The sequence below is a fragment of the Bubalus bubalis genome, chromosome 1 (assembly GCF_019923935.1).
Source record: "Bubalus bubalis isolate 160015118507 breed Murrah chromosome 1, NDDB_SH_1, whole genome shotgun sequence".
Classification (NCBI taxonomy): Eukaryota; Metazoa; Chordata; class Mammalia; order Artiodactyla; family Bovidae; genus Bubalus; species Bubalus bubalis.
In genome coordinates, this window is record NC_059157.1 from 202,070,070 (window position 1) to 202,092,387 (window position 22,318).

The 22,318-nt window shown below is 49.5% G+C and overlaps 1 protein-coding gene across 6 annotated transcripts in view; it reads left to right on the forward strand.

The window, feature by feature from the left end:
- Nucleotides 1-22,318, forward strand: part of KAT2B (lysine acetyltransferase 2B) — a 97,531-nt gene that overhangs the window by 43,211 nt on the left and 32,002 nt on the right. For all 6 annotated transcript variants that reach the window (XM_044948745.2, XM_044923953.2, XM_025294276.2 and 3 more), the window contains exons 3-7: nt 1,112-1,257; nt 5,463-5,555; nt 6,914-7,095; nt 14,606-14,797; nt 19,501-19,607. In XM_044948745.2, the coding sequence (XP_044804680.1) occupies nt 1,112-1,257; nt 5,463-5,555; nt 6,914-7,095; nt 14,606-14,797; nt 19,501-19,607 (720 nt within the window). The remainder of the gene's footprint in view (nt 1-1,111; nt 1,258-5,462; nt 5,556-6,913; nt 7,096-14,605; nt 14,798-19,500; nt 19,608-22,318) is intronic.

Here is a 22,318-nt window from a genome sequence, read left to right on the forward strand (position 1 = left end):
CGAGCCCCAGAGACTCTTGCGGCCCCCAGAGACCCTCGCGGCCCCGAGAGACCCTCGCGACCTCCAGAGACCCTCGCGACCCTGAGACACCCTCGCGACCTCCAGAGACCCTCGTGGCCCCGAGAGACCCTCACGACCTCGAGAGACCCTTATGATCTTGAGAGACCTCAAGAGACCCTTACGAGTGAGGAGGACTTGAAGCGAATCAGCTAATCATCCAAAAAGCACATGTGTGCGTGCTTCAGGATTGGAGTCACAGCTGCTTTGCCTTCAGACCCTGTCTCCGCCTCGCGGGCTGACACTGGAGGAGACAGCGTTCAGTCTCAGCCTGTTTTCTAAACCGTAGAACAGGGTTACTCAGACCTACCTCATGAGATGCTTTGAGGATAAAATGTGTTCACCTCGAAAAGTGGACTGGATTTGGGTAGAAGAGAGGACCGGGGCATGGGAGGGGGGCGATATGGATAGTTCACCTAACGGTAGTGAGGCCACAGAAGGAGGCAGGGAAGGCGATTTGGGGCGCGACCTTGGAGGATGCTGACTCTTGAACCAAACTGGCCTCCGGGTTTCGCTGTAGAGACTGAGCTTCCAGTGTGTCTTGGCTGAGAGAAGGGCTTCATTCAGATTTTACTGATACTTTTTCTGTCTTTCCTGAGATGTGATGTTCTTGGCCACCAGAACTGTTCACAGGACTTAGATCTAAACCCTTAGGGAGTTTCGTTTCTGTATCCTCTGAATCCACAGTCCTCAGATCCTGGATCCAGGCTCCACGGCCACAGGGCCCTCTTGGCCTGATGGGAGTTGGCTTCTATAGGGACATAGCAGAATTTAACGTAAGTCAGTTTTGTGAGCAGACTTCAGTCTTGTAGCAGTTCAGAAAGTCCCTCTATTTACAATGCAATCTGATGTATTGGTATTCCAGAAGGTTCCTGGGAGAGAATGTTCCAGACTGGGACTTCCCTGGCAGTCTGGTGGCTAAGACTCCATGCTTCCAGTGCAGGGGGCATGGGTTTGGCCCCTGGGTGGGGACTGGACCCCACAGGCGGAGAAGCCTGGCTGTAAGGAAGGGGCGAGCTGTGCTGACTCCCACTGTGCTCCTTTCTGTCCACAGCTGCTCACGTGTCGCACCTGGAGCACGTGTCAGAGGAGGAGATGAACAGACTGCTGGGGATCGTGTTGGATGTGGAGTATCTCTTTACCTGTGTCCACAGGGAAGAAGATGCCGACACCAAGCAGGTTTATTTCTACCTGTTCAAGGTGAGACGTCCACATTTGGAAAGGCTTGCTTCTCCCTCTCTCTGTCCAGATGCAGCAGGTCACGGGCGGCTGGCCCTGGATCTGCGGAGGTGCGTTTCTCCAGGGCGCTCTCCCGTGGGCACCGTGCTTGGAGCGCACCCCTCTCCCTGAGTGCCTCCTATATGTCGGCTGAGTCGGGTATCTTTATGCTCGTGGATTTCTTCCCATCATGCCCTGTTCATCCCTCCATCCATCCATTTGTCCATCCAAGCATGTGTCCAACCGTCTGCCCATCTGACAAGGACTTAGCGCATGCCTTCTCTTTGCGGGTGCTCATGTGGGCGTGAAGCCTGGGTCCCTGGGCAGTGAAGTCCTTGCCTTCGTGGAGTTTAGGTTTCAGTAGGAGAGGCGGAGACCATCAGGAGGTCGGCAGTGTGCGGCTCGAGCCGGCAGAGTGAGTGCGCTCCGCTTGGGAGGGCGCCGGCGGGCGGGGACTAGGGCCAGGGAAGATGAGCTGACGGCTGCACGGTGATGCGAGCGGGGGCCAGGGGCTGCCCCTGAAAAGAGCTGCGGAGGTGCCTTCTGGGTGGGGCGTGGTCACACGGCGTCAGACCCCCAGTGGGCATGAAGCCCCCAGCCCAGTGCGGGGGCCCGGTGGCGGGGAGGCAGGAGGCCTGGCTGGGTGGTGGCTGGACTCAGCGTCCTAAGCGCAGGAGCGAAGGCTGAGGTGGGCACCTCCGTGCTCCCCGCCCCCTGCCTCCTTGGGGAGCAGCCTCAGCTCCAGAGGGTCCCAGTCCTGTTTCCCTAGATGTGGGTTGGTTTGCACTGACGGGGGGAGGGAAGTGGTGGGGGTGGACGGGGGAACAGAAGAAATTCAGGTCACCAAAAAGTAGATTCCCAAAGGTGGCTGACAGAAGAAATAATTTAAAAAACCCCAAACCTACCATTCTGGGCTCTGTAGACTATGCTGTGTTGTATAGCCCTTACAAGGACCTTAAAAACAAAACCCCGAACCCTTCACCGGAGCTGACACCCAGGAGGCGTTTGTATCTCCTCGCGAGGCTGGGCTTCATTTCCTGTGACCAGGAGTTTGCTCTTTTGCTCTGGCAGCCAGGAATCTCAGGGCAGGTTTCCCACCCAGATCCTGTCGCTTTGGGTTGGGGCAGGGAGTGCCTGAATTTACCTGATGCATAATGGCTCCTGTGTGTCTTCTGTTAACTTTTGTCTTTGAGTGTAGTACTGGGGATATTCGGGGTCGACAGGGGCAAGAGTGGGAAAGACGATTATATTTTTAAGCATTGGAATCTTGTGGGGATTTTAACCAGAAAGGTAAGTGATGGGGGGAGGGGTGAGAGAGCACAGCCGTTAGCAGGCACCAGACTCCTCCAGGTGACAACTTGCTGACATGACCGTGGGCCTGAGTCATCTGGACTGAACCCCACCAGCTTCATGCTGTTTAGAGCGTCTTTGGAAAAAACTCTTAGTTGGAGAAAAACAACATCTGCATGGCTGCAACTATTATTTGTCTTGGAACTCAGCTCCCTGGCGGGTGGTTCCCCAGCGCCCTGCTGGAGGGGAAGGTTTCCATCCTGGTGACCTCCACTCAGTTCTGTTTAGAACCACGTAAGAGGCAGAAAACACCGCTCTGCCTTTTTTCCTCTCTCATCTTTACCAGTACACATATATTTGCTCCTGAGAACCAAATCCAAAATACTCAGCATTCTCCCCTCCCCTCCCCCGAAGTCACTCGGGCAAGTGTGTAATAAATCACCCATTTCTTCTTAGCTTTGGAAAAGCAATTCCTGTGTCTCCTATGTCTCTAAATTAAACTGCAATTACACATTTTAGTGCATTTTGGAAACTTTTGCCCTAGATGTTGAAAATGAACTCAGTGAAAAGCTGCTTCCTGAAGCTGATTTTGCCCTGGAGCCCATCGGCGTGGTGCCAGAGCACAGCTGGCTGCTCCTAGGCCTGGCTGCATCCCTTAGTGACGTGACCTCGGCCAGGTCGTGCCGTTTGCTTATCTGTAAAGTGTAGATCGTGATGCACGTGTGGCTGAGTTCTTTGCTGGTCACCCGAAACTACCACAACATTGTTAACCAGCTGTACCCCAGGACAAAATGTTTTTGGTGTTAAAAAAAGATTAAAAGTGTAGACCATGATATGATAACACTTCCCTCAAAAGGCTGTGAGGAGGATTCGTGACATAGTACAGGTAGAGCTACAGAGGGTGCTTGGCAAGTAAGGGGACAAATGCCGCTGCTGCTTGTTAACATTTTTATGTTGAATATTTGCCTTTTATCCCAGCTCCGTCCTGTTTTAGACAAGGAAGCTAAGACTCAGCATCTCCCCTATTCATCCATCTGCCTCCAAATTGAAACCCCCGATGGATCAGGTTTCCACATGATTTTAACTGGGGAAAAAAAGTAGACAGCCCAAATTATTTGTATCTAAATGTGATGATCAGTCTTTGCATATCCTTAGAAACATATAACAACTTATCATTATGGCACCTTTATTTTTGTAAAGATGGGTATGATACCCTGAAAGGATCAGCACATGCTCAGTGTGAGTAATTGATACGGCACCTCTAGAAGAACTGTCTTTGTCAGACCCAGCCTGGGGGGAACACAGGGTGATCTTCCACCTCTGGCGGCGTCATCTGTTTCCACTAACTCCTGGGAGAAAGTTTGCCATGTTTTGTTTCTGTTGAAAAAGCATCAATAGAGAAAGGAGGGAAAGATGTAAATAAATGTGTAATAAATAAATAATACGTGGGTGAGTGGATAAACGAGTGATTGCATATATGTCATAACTGGCCTGTGTGAAGGGTTATGGAAGGGTCACGCAAAGGTGGAAGGTAAAGAAGTTTAGTATCAAATGTATTTTCAAATTGGGTCTTGATGACTGGCTCTGTGTTCTTTCTCCCTCTGGTATTTGCTCTTTGAGGAGCTGGAATTCCCGTGGCCGGGATTCAGAGCGGTGTTTTGTTCTGTGGGCTCAGTGATGCCAGGACCCTTGGCGTGCATTCTGCACTCTGCGTGTGGAGAGGGAGTAGGAACAAGCCCGAGACCGTGCGAGGCGCCCATAGGAGCCCGCGGCGGCCCCTTGGGGCCGGGACCGCGCCTGTGACATGAGGCCGCTGCACACAGCTCCTGTGTACAGGGCGGGCCTCGGCCTTTTCTGGGTTTAGAGCAGGCCCCCCAGGGCGTGAGCACCCCCTGCATGGCCTGGGGGCATGTGCAGAGGGTGCTCCAGGCCTCGGAGTCAGCGGAAGCCAGGAGCAGGGTGGTGAGGGGGGTGAGCAGGAGAGGTTCGGGGGTGCCGCGGGGGCCCCCTGGTGCGCGGATCGTGAGACCAGCCCCTCACAGCTCGGGTCAGGACGGGGGCCATGGGGCTCCCTGGTGGTCTCCTGTGTGTTATGTGAGAATTCACTGGCCTGTAACTGGATGGCATCACTGACTCAGTGGACATGAATTTGAGCAGAGCCTGTGAGATCACGGAGGATGGGCAAGCCTGGTGTGCTGCCATCCGTGGGGTTGCAAAGAGTCAGACGTGACTTGGAGACAACAGCAACATAATTAAGGTAAATGGAGTATGGTGACTTCCCTTCCAAAGGTTCTCTGCGTGTGACAAGGAGTATTTTAGAGAAAAGCCTAAGCTTACATGTGTCAGAGGAAGATTTTAAAATGAAGACTAAATTTGGTACTCTTATGGATTACTTGTGATTCACATATTGGTTGATTAAACGCCTTACGAAGAAAACAGCTCCAAGGTCTCGGGTCCTCTGACCACCTGCTGGGGCAGCCTCACAGGCCGGGACCCTCGAGCTCCTCGAGGCTGCCGTCACCCCTCACCTTCCTCAGACGCCGTTCCATCTGGCTGTGTCCCACACCTGTCCTCCCTTCACACTCAGTACACCCTTTCTTGGCTGTGACGCCTTCCCTCAGTCCCAGATTTCTGAGCTCTCAGCTCTGAGCTTAGACAGCACTTACTGCCTTTGCAATTTATTTGGAATGTTTCTGCTGCCAATTTGAATTGTTTCTTTTCTTCCTTTTGTATGTGGGAGACAGCATGATATGACCTGGCCCAGCACCATTATGTGGCCCTTTTCTCCCCAACAAGATTGTAAGCTTGGAGACGCCAGTGTGTGTGTGTGTGTGTGTGTGTGAGAGAGAGAGAGAGAGAGAGACGGACACTGATTTTTTTAAAATGATTTCTTACAGCTCTTGAGGAAGTCTATTTTACAAAGAGGAAAACCTGTGGTTGAAGGTTCTTTGGAGAAGAAGCCCCCTTTTGAAAAACCTAGTATTGAACAGGTAAAAAAATAAGAGAAGCCCCCTTTTAAAAATTGCTTTAAGGCTGAACAAACCTCATCTTCATCTTCATAGCTGGCTTAGAGATGTTCAAGTCTGTAAGAATTGTCTCAAGCCCTTTGGATCAGAAGTGAATACTCCATGTAGTAAATGATTTAGCTTTTGTCTCTTAGGTTGCTGAATGCTCAGAATTCACTGTGTATTTGGGAAATTAAAAAAAAATTAAGTAGAACATGTAGTTCGTCAGAACACATGAAATGGGCTTTTTCTTGGTGTTGATGTTTTAAAATTAAGTCTTTGTCCCCGTGTTTGGCACTGTTGAAAAGTCTATTGAGGTGAGGGAATTCAGGAGCAATGTGAAAAACATTGTAAGTCAAGCAAAAAGCACAGAAAAGAAATAAGATTTTGTATCCAGAAATTGGCTTCCTGCCACATGATTCCTGCCACGAAACTGAGACCCACTTGGGGCATCTGTTGATATGTGCATGATTCCTGCCACGAAACTGAGACCCACTTGGGGCATCTGTTGATATGTGTGGGCCTTTCCTGTTAGGTGTTGTCAGGATCTGTCATCAGTATCAATTTTTTAGCCTCTCATTATTTCCTTAAGTAAATATCAAACACTCTGGACTGAGTTTCCTGATGAGAGTAGTTACAGAAGACATGATATGAGATACAAATAAGTGTGTTTTATTAGTCAGTTTTTAGTAGAAGAAACGTTGTCTTCAAACCCTACAAAATAAGATTTCATTGTTACTTTATTTGAAGTTAAATTAGATGAGAGTGTTCTGAAGACAGATTAAATTAATCCACAGATTTTTTTCAAAAGCTCATATCAAAATTACTCAAAATGTAATAATTTTGGGGGGGGTAAGTTTACTAAAAACTGAGAGGATGACAGTAAAGAGTTTTAAGTCTCGTGGTTTAGTTCATTGCGAGGCCTTGCTAGCAGACTTTTGATTAAAATTTTGTGAATGTAAAAACAGATTTATCCAAGAATCTCATTATATGTGAGCTCCTGTTTTGATTGCACAGCAAGAGTTATTCTGCAAAATAGCCATATTTTATTGTTTAGGGGGTTTGGCCTTTTCAGCCCACTGTGTTGATTTTTTTCTTAGTTGGTTCATAATTGCAGCAGGCAGAGAATTGCAGCTCCCGGCTTCTTTGTCTTGTCACTTTTCATAGGCTGTGATCTGAGGCATGATTCCCTCTGGGCATTCCTGTGTTTTAATGGAAAGAAAAAGAGGTTTTTGTGAATAGAGAACTGTCTGTTCTTTTGCTAATGACCACCACTGGTGCTGACTGGGTGGGCGTCCAGGATTGCAGAGCTGCATGAATAAACTGCCTTCCCTCCTTTTAAGGGTGTGAATAACTTTGTACAGTACAAATTCAGTCACCTGCCACCCAAAGAAAGGCAAACGATCGTTGAGCTGGCAAAAATGTTCCTGAACCGTATCAACTATTGGCATCTGGAGGCACCATCTCAGCGAAGACTGCGCTCTCCCAACGATGACATCTCTGGGTACAAGGAGAACTACACCAGGTGAGCTGGGCTGGCTCCTCCCCTCTGGCCTTGATATTCTGAGTGTGAAGGATCCGGATCATTTAGAGCTGAACTACTTAGTACAATAGTTGCCCACCACACGTGGCCACTGAGCCCTGGAAGTGTGGCTGGCCTGAATTGAGATTTCCAAGATTCTACAAAAAAAGAATGTGAAGTATTTCATTAATCATTTTTTATATTGATTACATGTTGAAATGGTAGCATTTTGGATATATTGAGTTAAATAATAAGTTAAAGTTAATTTCACCTGTTGCTATTTACTTTTTTAATGTGACTACTGGGAAATTTAAAATTACATATGTGGCTTGCATTGTATTTCTATTGAGCATTGCTGGTCTGGATAACTATATTATGACTCTGTGATTATTATACAGAGACCTTATTCTGAAACAAAAAATCCAGTGCCCAAGAATATCAGTTCAGTTCAGTTCAGTCACTCAGTCGTGTTCAACTCTTTGCGACCCCGTGGACTGCAGCACGCCAGGCCTCACTGTCCATCACGAGCTCCCAGAGCTTGCTCAGACTCATCTCCATTGGGTGGGTGATGCCATCCAACCACCTCATCCTCTGTTGCCCCCTTCTCCTCCTGCCTTCAATCTTTCCCAGCATCAGGGTGTTTTCCAGTGAGTCAGTTCTTCACATAAGGTGGCCAAAGTATTGGAGCTTCAGCTTCAGCATCAGCCCTTCAGGGTTGATTTCCTTAAGGATGGACAGTTTTAATCTCCTTGCAGTCCAAGGACTCTCCAGAGTCTTCTCCAAAGAAGGAAAGACCACCATAGTCTCAGAACTTTGGTGTAAATATAATAGTGTTATATACGTGGTCTCACGGTCTTTGTCTCTTTAAATACATATTTTACATTTGTTAGGATGAAAGAAAAGAGAGCGTTTGCATCTTCTTTGTCCACCCCTCCCCTGCCACGTTTAAACATTTTACTGGTTACATTATTGTCTGTTGATGCAACTTTTCTCTGTTGGTGGACATCAAACTCTGCACATACTCTTGATTACGTGTATTTTTTCTAAAATGGGAATTTATTTTTATTACCTATGATTTGCAGAATAATAGAATTGAGTTTATGACTTAAGCTTCATAAACATGGACCGTACAAAATAGTGTGACATATTCATCTTTAAGGAAGAGAGTGGCTTGTATTATTCACTTTATTCACCTTTTTTATAACTTTTCCCATTTACATTTTATAGGCATATCAAGCTCGCTTCAGGGTTTTTTGTTTTTAGCCTTTTTTTCCCCCTTGAGTTAAAATAAGCAATGTTTTTTGACAACCTGTAAAGATCACTTGTACTCAGATTTAACCACAGATAACAAGTAGAAATGGGTAGAGTTAAAGCTAAACTTTCTAATTACTGACCTGATGTTATGAGTAACATCCCAAGTTTTTGCCTCTCACCTAGCCTTTTACAATATATACAATTTGAATTATAAAATATTTTATCTTAATAAGTGTAAATAGGATTTGCAGATTGCTTCATAATCCACTTTTAAAATGATACCTTTATTTTCACATCTTCATTTCAGAGTGTTGTATTAATAGTAGTTCCTATATTATTGTAACTCTATAATGAGTTGAAATAGTAGAACACACTCTCTCTCTCTCTCTCTCTCTCTATATATATATATATATATATATATATATGGAGTGTGTGCTGGGGGAGAGCACAGGATCTGGGGTTGCTGAAGGAAGGGCGGTGACGGCCCAGAGCCCAGCAGGGTCCGGGGCCAGCCTCCCCCGGGGCGGAGGGTGCATCCCTCCTGAGTGGGTGCGTACCGCTGGACGCGGTGACCGGCTGACCCCTGGGTGGGCAACCCGCAGCCTCGGTGGGTGATAATAGGGAAGCTCCCCTGGCACCCGGCCTGCCGGTGAAGAGGGGGAGCGGAGAGGAGCAACCTGTGAATGCTGTGAGATGCCCCGCTCGCTTAGAGTCAGACCTCAGGGTCCTGACCGCTTGAGAAGCGAGGAAAGCTCACACTGACCGACTCACTGTGATGCCGCTTCTCAAACGTGGCCCTCTTACCCCTGCGGGCAACACGGCCCGTGGGGATGGTGGGAGCCGGGGACCTGGAAGGCTGGCTCAGCTTGTCCGTGCAGTCCAGTCCTTTGGGAAGATTCTGGAATCACAGCACGAAGGTGGGAGAGACAGGATCCTCGTGAACAGGATAGACTCAGAAAGTGATTGTGTCCCTTATCACGTGAGGACTTACCCCATGAAAGATTAAATGCTTGCTGAACAGTAGAACTGCTTATATTACTTATACTCTCTGTTCTGAAGTTAGGCAAAATGTAAGTATTTTATATGTTGAAAAATCTGATATATTAATGTTAACATATATTTAACCTTAATAATCTATATGAGTATATATTAAATGTGCCTTTATATGTCTCCCAGAAGTCACTGTGGTTTTAAGAGACAGACCGGACAAATATTTTGAGATTTTCTGATGGTGTGCTAACATAATTCCATGAGAAAATAGCTGGAAAAGTGTCAGAGGAATATGACTTCTTAAAATACATCTGACCAACAGAATATCCTAAAGTGAAAGTGTAAGTTGCTCAGTCCTGTCTGACTTTTTGTGATCCCGTGGACTGTAGCCCACCAGGCTCCTCTGTCCATGGGATTTCCCAGGCAAGAATACTGGGGTGGTTTGCCATTTCCTTCTCCTGGAGATCTTCCTAACCCAGGGATCAAATCCGGGTCTTCTGCATTGCAGGTGGATTCTTTACCATCTGAACTCCCAGAGAAGCCCATGCTAAAGAAATGTGGCAAATTATTAGCCTTAGATTCTGAGCTGTGCAGAACATCTCAAAATTAGAAGTTACGCTTATCCTGGGGAGATGTTTTGTAAGAGTCCAAGCGAATTGGAGATGACTAAATTCAGTCTGGTGAAAGCTTGCTGTAACTACTGCACTGTGGGGCATAGACCATCACCAGGCTTCCTGAACGTTCGTAGTTAGGCGTGTCATCCTGGGACTGTGGGAGGAACAGTGTGAGGGGGCTTCAGAGAGCCAGCTTCTAGTCTGGACCCTGAAAGTAACTAGCCTTTCGTGCAGGAAAACCGGGAGGGGTCACTTAATCCCTGAGAGCCGTAGGACTTTCCGTCCAGCAGGGAGTAGGCGCCATGGCCTTCTGCACTCAAGTCCTCCAGCTCTACTCAGGTCTTAAAGAAAGCAGGGTCACCGCAAGTGATCCCCGTGCTCTGAACATCTGAGCGCTGTTGGGGCAGTCAGCGACGCGCACGCCATGCGTCTCTTAGGCATGAAAATGACTCAGCCGTCCTTTCACTTCTGAGAAGACCTGAAACCAGAGGTTTAGGTCCAGCCTTGTTTTCCAGGTTAGTCTTTAGAGGAACGTCTGAGCAGCAAGACACACAGCCATTCCTGTTTCCTTCTGTCTCACCGCACGCCTGGACTGTGTCAAAGACTACAACACCCAAAACACCCAAAACATGTTGACTCATCTCCTGTCTTTTCATACAGTGCCCTTAGACATTTATAAGATTAGTTTTGGAAGCAAAAACAGAACTAAACTAAAAAAGTATAAACTTAAGTAATATAAAGTGATTTTCAGAGGAAATAAATGAAAAGCTTTTATTTGACAATTTTGACTAGATAATATTAATCTACATTGCCTCCCTCTGCCCTGTGGAGAGTAGATGACCTGTTAAGCACTTCAGATAACATTTTATGATTGTATAATATTTATCACTAACCTTGTTGTAACAGAAATAGCATCTGTCTTCAGTAGAGTCTCAGACATCTGTGTCCTCCATAGATAGGAATGCTCTTCAGACTCAAAATCTGCCAAATAGAATATAACATGATCCACAAATGTGAGCCACATCTGTAATTTGACATTTTCTAGTAACTACATTTAAAAAGATAAAACAGGACACTAATATTAAGTGTTTTATTTGACCCAATGTATAAAAATGTTATCACTTCACATGGAATCAATATGAGCAATTATTAATAATGCCTTTTACTTTTGTTTGTACTAAATCTTTCAAATCCAGTGTGGGGGGTTTATAATAACTGCATATTTTAATTCATTCACTACATTTTAAGTGGTTAAAGCTAAATGGAGTTCTACCAAAACAGTAAAGTTGTGTTTAATGAAATGTATTTCTCAGGGTTTCCATTTGAAAGTAAATTTTTAAATTTTTTTTCCTATTTATTTTAAAATTTCAGTGTTGTTGATTTACAGTGGTGTTAGTTTCAGGCAAATAGCAGAATGATTCAGACATATGTGTGTGTGTGGTAAAGAACCTGCCTGCCAATGCAGGAGATGTACATAAGAGATGCGGATTCAATCCCTGGGTCAAGAAGATCCCCTGCAGAAGGAAATGGCAACCTGCTCTGGTATTCTTGCCTGGGGAATCCTGTGGACAGAAGAGCCTGGCAGGCTACAGTCCATGGGGTCACAAAGAGCCAGGCACGAATGAGCGACTGCACATGCATATATATTAAGGGAATATAACTTTATTCTTTTCAGAGTCTTCGCATCGGGGTTTATCATAGGGTAGTTCACTGCACTATACAGTAGGCCCTTGTTGGTTGAAAGTAAGTTTTAAATTGATTGAAATTAGTTGTTGCACAGCCACTCCATCACGTCTGACTCTTTGTGACCCTGTGGACGGCAGCGCGCCAGGCTTCCCTGCCCTGCACCATCTCCTTTTGCTCAGACTCACGTCCATGGAGTTGGTGACTCCATCAGCCACCTTGTTCTCTGTGTCCCCCTCTCCTGCCTTAAATCCTTCCCAGAATCAGTCTCTTCAGGAAAACAAACGTGGTTACCAGAGAGAGAAGGGGTGGGGGCGATGAATCAGGAGTTCGGGGCTCGCAGACGCAACTGCTGTGTATAAAATAGATAAACGCAAGGACTGACTGTGCGGCACAGGGAACCACACTCATAACCTACAAGGGAAAAGAATCTGAAAAAGAATCTGCACGTGCACACACGTAAACCTGAGTCACTGCTGTGTACCTGAAACTGGCACAGGCTTGTAAACCAGCTACACTTCAAGTAAAGTCAAAAAGAAAAACGTGTTTTCATTTGTCCAAGTGCTCAGCAGTTCCACACGGCTGGTGGCTGCACAGCTGTGCCGCTTCTTGCACGCTGTCAACAGGGGCACAGCAGTCTGGTCATCACAGGAGCCTTTATCGGACAGTGCTTCTAAATCCTTAAATCCTCATATCTCCCATTGCACCACATTGGACATACTTTTATTAAGATTTACAGTCTTATGATCGCCTAAGTCTCATGAAATTGATCTGATCGTTATGGTTTGTGATTACGTTTGTACTTTCATAATTCGTTCCCTGGGAGCTGGCCTGCCTTCAACTCCAAATATTTTAACTTCATTAGGTGGCCATGGACTAACTTCCAGCAAAGACTAGCTTTGAAGGGGATGAATTTCTATATCATGTGCCTTATAAATTACAAGATAAATGCATCCTTTAGTTTTTTCTGCTGCCAAGGTCACTCTTGACAGGACACAGCACAGCACTCAAGATGCCCATCTGGGTCCTGTATCGTAGAGTGACATTTGGGTGTGAATTATTGAGAGGAACAGAAATAGTAGCAGGGTTTTAAGGTTAATTTTGAATCTAGGTAGATGAACTCACACTAATGAAGGTTTTCTTCCCCAAAGATGAAACGTCCCCACCCCATACACGGGGGAGCTATTAAATAATTCAGAGTAACATAAAGAATAAGTCAAAAAGCCTGAGTAGGTGAACATTACTCCACTCTTTATTGAGGACTGACGGTCATCAAGGCTCCTCCAGCCATCTGGGCATGTGGGAACTCAGCCGCCCACCTGAAAGGGTGCCAGAAAGGGGTCCCCTGCGGGGCAGAGGGCTCCATCTAGGGAGAGGGGTCCCCGGTGGGGCAGAGGGTTCCGTCCAGGAGAGAGGGGTCCCCTGTGGGGCCGAGAGTTCTATCTGGGGAGAGGGGTCCCTTGCAGGGCAGAGGGTTCTATCTGGGGAGAGGGGTTCCTGGTGGGGCACAGGGTTCCGTCTGGGGAGAGGGGGAGAGGGGTCCCGGCGGGGTGGAGGGTTCCATCTGGGGAGAGGGGTCCCTGCGGGGCAGAGGGTCCTATCTGGGAAAGGGGTCCCTGGCGGGGCAGAGGGTTCCATCTGGGGAGAAGGATCCCTAGCAGGGAAAGGGGTCCCTAACAGGGCAGAGGGTCCTCTCTTGGGGAGAGGGGTCCCAGCGGGGCAGAGGGTTCCATCTGGGGAGAGGGGTCCCTGCGGGGCAGAGGGTCGTATCTGGGAAAGGGGTCCCTGGTGGGGCGGAAGGTTCTAGGGAGAGGGGTCCCTGGGTCGGGCACAGGGTTCCGTCTGAGGAGAGGGGTCCCCAGCGGGGTAGAAGCTTCTATCCGGGGAGAGGGGTCCCGGGAGTGGCGGAGGGTTCCATCCAAGGAAAGGGGTCCCCGCTGGGGCAGAGGATCGTCTCTGGGGCAGAGAGGTCCCTGGCGGGGCAGAGGGTTCCATCTGGGGAGAGGGGTCCCTGCGGGGCAGAGGGTCCTATCTGGGAGAGGAGTCCTGGTGGGGTGGAGGGTTCCATCTGGGGAGAGGGGTCCTGGCGGGGCGGAGGGTTCCGTCTGGGGAAAGGGGTCCCTGTTGGGGCAGAGGATCCTCTCTGGGGAAGAGGGGTCCCGGCGGGGCAGAGGGTTCCATCTGGGGAGAGGGGTCCCTGGTGGGGCAGAGGGTTCCGTCTGGGGAGAGGGGGAGCTGGGTCCTCCTCCGAGGAGCAGGACTTGGGCACTTAAGTCCGGTCCCTCCCTGGTCTCCGCTGCCTGCTGGGCCCCCCTGCCCCTACTGCCGGGAATTTCAGGTCTTACGTCTCTGGGAGGCCCTGGAGCAGGTTGGTGGCGGATGAATGTTCGTTTTCCAGCTTCTCGGCTGACGAGGCGTTCTGAATCTGCCTTGTATCAGCCCTGTGCCCCGCTCTGTGCTCAGGCGTCAGGAAAGGCCTGGTTTCCCTCGGGGCCGGCACCCCTCCAGGCCCACGCGACACCAAGAAGCAGTTTTGACTTTGAGTCACTGAACATGTACCTAGGCGACAGATGGTGGAAGCTTATCACTTCCTGCGTTTTGACTGAGTTTTGAGCAGTCGTGGAGATCTTTATCTTCCCACCGAAGCTGTGGGGTGTGAGTGCTGCGTAGGCATTTTAAAGAAGCCTTAAGTTCAGAGGGTTCAATGGAGGAGTTCTGCTTCTCCTCCAAAAGGGACACCTCTGTTCCCTCGAATCCATCCTCCTGTTGAAAGGATGCTGCAGACTGGAGTGATTCTTGTAGAGCTGGGCCTGAGGGCTCTGGCAGGGTAAGCAGCATCTGACCCGCTGATGGTGCTTCCCCGGCACGTCTGCAGCCTGGTCTCCCGCCGAGGGTGACAGTGTTGAGCAGTGTCCTGGGTGTTCCTCGTGGCGGGGCTCGCGGGTGCTGATGCTGTGGTCTCTCCCGTGCAGGTGGCTGTGTTACTGCAACGTTCCCCAGTTCTGCGACAGCCTGCCGCGGTACGAGACGGCCCAGGTGTTCGGGAGGACGCTGCTGCGCTCCGTCTTCACTGTGATGCGGCGGCAGCTGCTGGAGCAGGCGAGGCAGGAGAAGGACAAACTGCCGCTGGAGAAGCGGACTCTGATCCTCACGCACTTCCCGAAGTAAGGGAGTGCTCCTGCGGGTCTTTGTTCCGTGCCACGCTTGAGATGGACGGACGCATACCGAAGCCTCAGGGACAGAACTGGAGAGGTGGGGGGCGGGACCCCCATCCTCGCATTCCCTTGGGAGCCTCGTGGCATTTCCAGCCTGTCTGAGATGAGGTTGACTTTGGGTCGACTGCTCCCTTGGCCTGTCTTATCCCTCCCGAGTCTCAGAACACAGGCCGGGGCTGTGTGTGGGGTTTTCAGCTCCAGGGTAGTGGGGATCCTGCAGAAGTGGTCTCCAAGAGGGTGCAGGAGAGCCCGGGGCTGTTTCTGGCACCCAGTTCTCCAGCGCTTCCTGAGGCCTGCGGGTCATCCCTGTCTCAGCTGGAACAAACTGGATTCCGAGGGAGGGAGCCAGCCTGGGATAGATGTGTCTCTGGCAGGAGGATCTTTGAGCCTCTATACTCAGCTTCCCGGGCACAGACAGGCGTGCCCTTGGCCCCCTGCTGCTTGAACCTGCTAGACGTCCAGCGTGTAAAGACTCACTTAAATATTTTCCAAATGTAGGAAATAGGTCAGGGGGGTAGGAAGGTACAGTGTATACCATTGAGCTTGGAAATGGGTTTTAAGTGTGAAGGATGCAGACTTTAGCCTGAGTGGCGGCGGCTGAGGGCGCAGGTGACGACGCATCAGAGCTGTGACAGGGGCGGAAGATGCCATTTGAACAGGCTTTCTAGGTCTGAGAGAGTTCTGCCACGGACAGCTGTGAGGTGGAGAGCAGTTTAGGAGAGGTGCTGTTATGCTCCTGGAACAAAGATGGATGGAAGCCTGTTTTATCTGAAAAGCTAGATTTTTATGATTGCTACTATTTCTGGGTTACCCAATTTGTGTCTCAGGAAAGATGATCATTTTAATTTTTAAAGATAAGTTAGGTCCAAAACAACAACAAAAATGATTTTCTGATGGAAACGGACAGAACAATTTGTTTTTGCAGTCTAGCATGAATCTCCAGTGTTAGGTAGAGGATAATTCTCATGAGCTTTAGCTGAACACGGGTCCTAGTGACCTGGTTTGCAGCATTTCCTGAGGACAGCCAGCACCCAGGATGAGGCAGGGCCCGTAACACTTGGTGTCCTGCAGGGAGGAAGATCCAGAAGGACTTAAACAGCACCTCAGTGTTGTCCCTGAACAGGTTAGGAACTTGGGGATGCTCATGTATTTCCGTGGCTGCCTTTTAACGGGTCTAGGCTCCTTTCCTTAGAGATTAAAGTAGTTTTCTTGTTTCTCTGTTACATCTGCTGCATAAGCCACGTTTCGTGTGTTCAGATTATAGTTGTCGTCCTGCCTCTGAGCCAAGGGACAGAGGACCCCTCCCTCGTCACACCTTTTATGGTGCTTAAAGGGAAATTTTAATTATCTTGCATAGGAGCAGGATTTTCCCATAGCAAGCTCATTTTCCTTCTTGCAGATATTTGCTAATTACAGTGTTTTGTTCCTTCAGCCCGTAGTTCTGGCGTGCTTACGCTGGTCAGCTGAGAAGATCAATGCCGCTTTCTTTGCTTCTCTGTTACTAATGGTGGGGTAAAGCTACCACCCACTTCTCCTCCTCAGTCCCTTTCCATTGGATATGACAACATTGGCGGCTGTTAGGGATTATACCTGCAGACTCGGCAGCAGAGTCTCGTGTACTGAAGCCAGAGGTGCCGTTTGGAGCCAGGGCCTGGCTCAACGTCAGGCTGCAGATGCCGCTCACCCCGTGGGGCCCCTGCTTGTCAGGCGCATCCTCAGGGCTTGCACCTTACTTTCCTGCACTTCCTACGCTGCTCTTTCTTCCTTCTTTTTCTGGCTGTGCTGCTCTGCAGGCGGGATCCTGGTTCCCCAGCCGGGCATTGAACCCAGACCCCTGCAGGAGAAACGTGGCCCCAACCTCTGCATCCGCAGGGGCTCCAGCCGTTCCTCCTGCTTGGCTTTCGTGTGTGCCGTGCCCCACAAGCGCAGAGTCACACAGGTGTTCTTTGAAATGTGAGTGTCTGCATTTCCTTCTAAAAGCGATGAGTGGGCATTTGGTGGAGATGTGACTCAGAGAGAGCAAAGAGGCAAAGGGTCACTGGAGCCCACCACTGCGGTCTACGTTCTGTGCTTTTAGACATTTCTGTCTTTTTCTCCATGTATTGTGTTCTTTTATCCTACATACAATTTTGTATCCTTTGTATATATAACAAGCACTTTCTCATGACATTAGATGAGAGTGTCTTTTATTGTATTGAAATAATTATATACATGTATAACACACACATGACTATTTGCCTAAATTATTAATGGCATTCTTCTTTGGTAAGTCTCCGTAGGGCTTCATGAAGTGTTCCTATTGTGTAATTGCTCGTAAAGAAGGAGCCTGGGAAAGGAAAGGAAATGTGCTTCTGTGATGAAGGGCGGTCGGGAAGTCTTGAGGGCTGGGCGAGCTGACAGCAGGCTCTGCTGGGCCGCCGGAGGACATGCGTCCGGAACCTGCCCTCGTCAGCAAGGGCAAGCTGTGATCTCAGCAAGGTGCCGCCTCCTGTTGCTGCCAGTCTTTCTGTGTTAGGTGGGAAACATCCAGAAGTGTTTTGAAGCGTCAGTTAATGGTGACGAGCTTGGCAAAAAGTGGCTCCTGCTGTTTCTTTAAACCATGTGTCCCATGGCGAAGTGCAGGTCCATGTTCATGCTGCTGCTGCTGCTAAGTCGCTTCAGTCGTGTCCGACTCTGTGCGACCCCATAGACGGCAGCCCACCAGGCTCCCCCGTCCCTGGGATTCTCCAGGCAAGAACACTGGAGTGGGTTGCCATTTCCTTCTCCAAAGCATGAAAGTGAAAAGTGAAAGTGAAGTCGCTCAGTCGTGTCCGACCCTCAGCGACCCCATGGACTGCAGCCCACCAGGCTCCTCCGTCCATGGGATTTTCCAGGCAGGAGTACTGGAGTGGGGTGCCATTGCCTTCTCTGATCCTTATTCTTAAATCTTCTGAGTGTGAGAGGTGAGTCAGAAGACCCTCAGGACCTTTCCCACCTGTCTTCACTGTTGAAACCCAGCCTCCCCCTGCCTTCTGCAGTCTTACGGGGTTTGATTAATGAGGAGATTAGTGGTACTTTCCCTAATTGTGATGATGATGATGTTAATTTTAATCTAAGTCCTTAATCAGTGATCCAAACTTGGTAGGATTCACAATTCAAGTTTTAAGGTAACTTGACCCCTTTATAAAGGTAACAGGACACGTAGAATATATATCATAGCTTTGGGGTGGGGGTAGGTCCCCCGAAGCAAATCCATTTATAAAGACTGTAAATAATCTTGCATATATTCAGGTCAGATTCTGTTGCTAAATGGATTAGGAAAAATACTTTTTAAAGGGTTTTTGGATTTCAAAATTTCAGAGACGTTTAATCGCTAACCTTTTACTTCGTTGCAATATAAACTTCTTGAAGGCAAGGCAAGGCTGTGTCCACTCTGCCCTCGGGGCCTGACCCGGCGCCTGGCGTGTGTGGGCATTCAGTGTTGCTGAGTGAATGAAGCAGCACTTCCTCAGCGGCCAGCACCAGCTGAAGCGTGGCGCTGTGCTCCTTGCCTCCCCCTTGTGCAGACGTTACTGTTGCTGTTTCCATTTTATAAAAGGGGAACCGAGGAAGAGGAAAGCTAAGAATTTGTCCCAAGATCACAGAAATAGTAAGTGGTGAGCTTGGTAGCTGGGTTTTAGACCCTAAGCTCTTAGCCGTTATTCTGTATTCCTCCATGAGAATGAATGTGGCCTGAAAAGAGATTTGCAGGAAGACTTTCCCATACCAGAAGTATAGATTTGTGTTGGTATTTTAATCACAGTCTTTGCATCTGGGGGGAACATAAGAGCTGTCCAAGGTGCTTCTCAGCGTCTGGCTGCCGGGCCTCTCGCGCGGCCTCCAGTTCAGTGAGCCTGGGTGGGGCTTGGGGGCTGCTCTCCGACCAGGCTGTGCAGGTGGTCTCCGTGGGCCCGAAACTTGAGGCCTGCTTGTTTTATGATGTGACAGGAGATATAACACGGTAGTCAGTCTCGGCCCTGCAGTTTATTGGTTGTGGGCCTTTGAACCAGTTACTGAGTCTGCCTGTGCCCTAAGTTACTTTTATCTGTGAAATGAGCACAGTGATGGATCCTATCTCATCGAGTTATTCGGAAGAGCGAGTGAGTTAATATACGTTGATTGCTTACAACAGTGTCCATCCTATAGTAAGAGTTATGTGTACATGTGTGTGATAAATAAAAATAAAATCTGTAACTCATTGTGTTGATGAGAAGATTCAATAAAGCATTCTCAGAACAGTGCAGGCATGTGGCAAGGACGCAGTACACACGAGCGGCTCTTGTGATGGAAATGACAGCGGCAGCCTGAGGAGGACGAGCTCTGGTCCAGGATTCTCCCCGGGGGGGCTTGGTGAAGTGCATTTCCACTGATGTGATTCTCTGTGCGGTCTAGGTTGTATCTATTAATACCTACATGGAGCCAAAGAGAATACATTTGTAGAAATGCATTTCTGTTTGAATATGCCAAGGCTGCCCAATTAAATCGTCACCCGGGTCATAACTGACTGACTATTTCACATTTCTGAACTGAGGATGAGATGCTAGTGTCGGTGTGATTACCATGGGTGCCTGGCACTTCTCCCCCTAGTAATGTGTAACTTGTGATCTCACTCTTGCCTTTATTCTTATGCCTAGGTTTCTGTCCATGTTAGAAGAAGAAGTTTATAGTCAAAACTCTCCCATCTGGGATCAGGATTTTCTCTCAGCTTCTTCCAGAACCAGTCAGCTTGGGATCCAAACAGGTAAAAAAAAAAAATTGTTTTTGCGTAAATCAGAACACAACCAGGAAGTGTTTGTTGCCGTTCACCGTGCGTTTGTTTGCATTTTTCATCAAGAAATTGAAGACTAGAGTCAGCAAAGAAAAGTAAACACTTTGGCAAACCTGGCATCGACATCTCTGTTCCCGAGGAGAGCAGGTGCAAGGCAGACAGCTAAGACCGCAGCAGCTGCTGCTCTGCCCCGAGGTTTGCTCAGCCCGCCCTGCACAGCTGTGCGGAGGGCGAAGCACCCAGCACTCAGGTCTGCAGGCAGACGGCGACTGTTTAAAGACACAGTCTTGGTCACGGCCTGCCCTGCAGTCACGTCTCAGTCTGGCTTGTGAGTCTGGACGTCTGTTTTGAGCATCAGGCTGCTCTCGGGTAACGGTGGGGCTGAGTCTCAGGACGTGCAGTGCCCCAGGACGTGGGCTCAGGGCCTCAGCAGGCCTTTGGTGAGGACGTGTGACCTGGGGTCACGCTGACCCTGGAGACGGGGTCTGAATTCCTGCCTTGATGCTCAGAAGCCTCGGAGAAGGTTGTCAGGAGGTCCCAGAGCAGGCATTTCCTGTGGCCTCGGGGAGAGGCAGAACGCAGAATGTTGGTGTCGACTCCTCAGTAGATCTGGTTCAGTGTGTCCCGGGGGCCCGTGAGTGGCGCCTTCTCGCCATTCTCCACACCTCCCCCGTTTGTTTTTATATCCAGCAAAAGTCACCCTTAGTGTGTGGTCCTGTGGCTTCTGGTGAACCCCCGCGCTGTGTTGCCCCATGGCTGCGAGCTCAGCGCTGAACCCGGCCGCGGCAGCCCCCTCTGGTTCCTCCTTTGTTCGTGCAGTTGTGCTTTTCTAGAGCGCCACACGAGTGGGATCACACAGAACACAACTTTTGACTCTGGCGTCTTTTCACTGAGCATACTGCACCGGAGAAGGTGATTAAAACATTATTTCATCTGGAGCCTGAGTTTGGATGTGAATATAATTAAATCCTACCCAGCAGAATACCAGGGAATGAGGTATTTTGGTTTGGATCAAACCTTCTTTGTTTGGATTCTTGTTCCCAAAACCTTGTCAAAGACACCTTTTGTGTTGTGTTTTTTCACCTTAGGCCATAAAATATAATCTCATGTTTCTCCGGTTCACAGTCCGCAGCCCTCCGGGGCCTTTCTGTGCGTGGACAGGACTCCAGCCCTGTGTCGGCTCTTCCCGGCGAGCTCCCCCCGCACCTGGGCGCTGTGTCTGTCTGCCCCCGTGCTGTTCGCTTGTCTGTCTTTAACTTACCTGACTTTAGGACGACATCTCTCCGCCAAACCCTTTTCTAATTCTTGCCATGCCTTCCAGCAAGAGCTGAGTCTCCTTTCTTCCAAACATTCATGGAGCCTTGATAATATCCTGTCCCTGGTTTTTTAGCTTGGCTGCTCAGCGGCACCACCCACGGGATCTAAATGCTGCTGATGCTGGGGCTTCCCTGAGGGCCAGCGGCTCATGAGCCTCGCTCCCCGCCAGGGGCCTGGCTTCCCTCCCCGGCCAGTGAACCAAATTGCACATGCCACCACAAAGAGTTTGCAGGCTGCAGCTGCTGCTGCTGCTAAGTCGCTTCAGTCGTGTCCGACTCTGTGCGACCCCATAGACGGCAGCCCACCAGGCTCCCCCGAACCTGGGATTTTCCAGGCAAGAACACTGGAGTGGGTTTCCATTTCCTTCTCCAATGCATGAAAGGGAAAAGGGAAAGTGAAGTCTCTCAGTCGTGTCCGACTCTTCGCGACCCCATGGACTGCAGCCCACCAGGCTCCTCCGTCCATGGGATTTTCCAGGCAAGAGTACTGGAGTAGGGTGCCATCGCCGTCTCCTAAAACCCCACAATCCAAATGCATAAATATTAAAAAAAATGAAAAATAAAAACCTACTGATTTTGAGGCTCCTGCCAAGAGGCTGTGGCATAATTGGCCGAGGGCATGGCCTTCGGATGTTTGAGCTCCTGGAGGGTCTGACGGGCGTCAGCTCGAGCCCTGCAGTCCTCAGCGCTCACCACGCTACCCAGCCCCCTTTTCGTGAGTGTCACACCTACTGGTCAGACCCAGTTTATCCATGAGAATAGCTTGCACTTCCAGTGAATGCTGGCTGGTGAGGTTTGCCTTGGGTCTTTAAGCTGTAGCCACAACCAGGAGAAATTGGTGTGGTTAACCCCTGTATATGGATGAGAGATGGGAGCTCAGAGAGGAGCAGTCAGTGGCCCCAAAGCAGGGCCTCCCGAGTGATGGGACTGGCTTTCGCATTGCGTCTGATTGCCGCTGCACTGCCCTGCGTGCCCCCGTGTGCCTCGCAGACGCGCAGGCGGACCCATGCGCAAGGAAAGAGGAATGATCTGGCGCGGACCCGGGACTCCAGGCAGGCCCAGTTAGTTCTCTTCTGGAGGGATGGGGGGTGAGACTTGCCTGACCCTGATGCTCAGGATGCCTCCTGGCCTGCCCTGCTCCCCAAGTCTCACCCATCGCTGCACAGCATGGAGATGGCGGTGTCTCTGCCCCGGGATGTCAGGTTCACCCCAGTGGCTCCGGCTGTCACCCAGTTCAGCCGGATCACACTGCTCAGTGTTCCCTGCCACCGTCGGAAGCCGGCTGACTTCTGTTCTGCTGTACTTGCAGTGTGTTCTCTGGGGGGAAAGAAAAGGGTAATCTTCTCCCTAGTTGGCATGTCTGCGCAT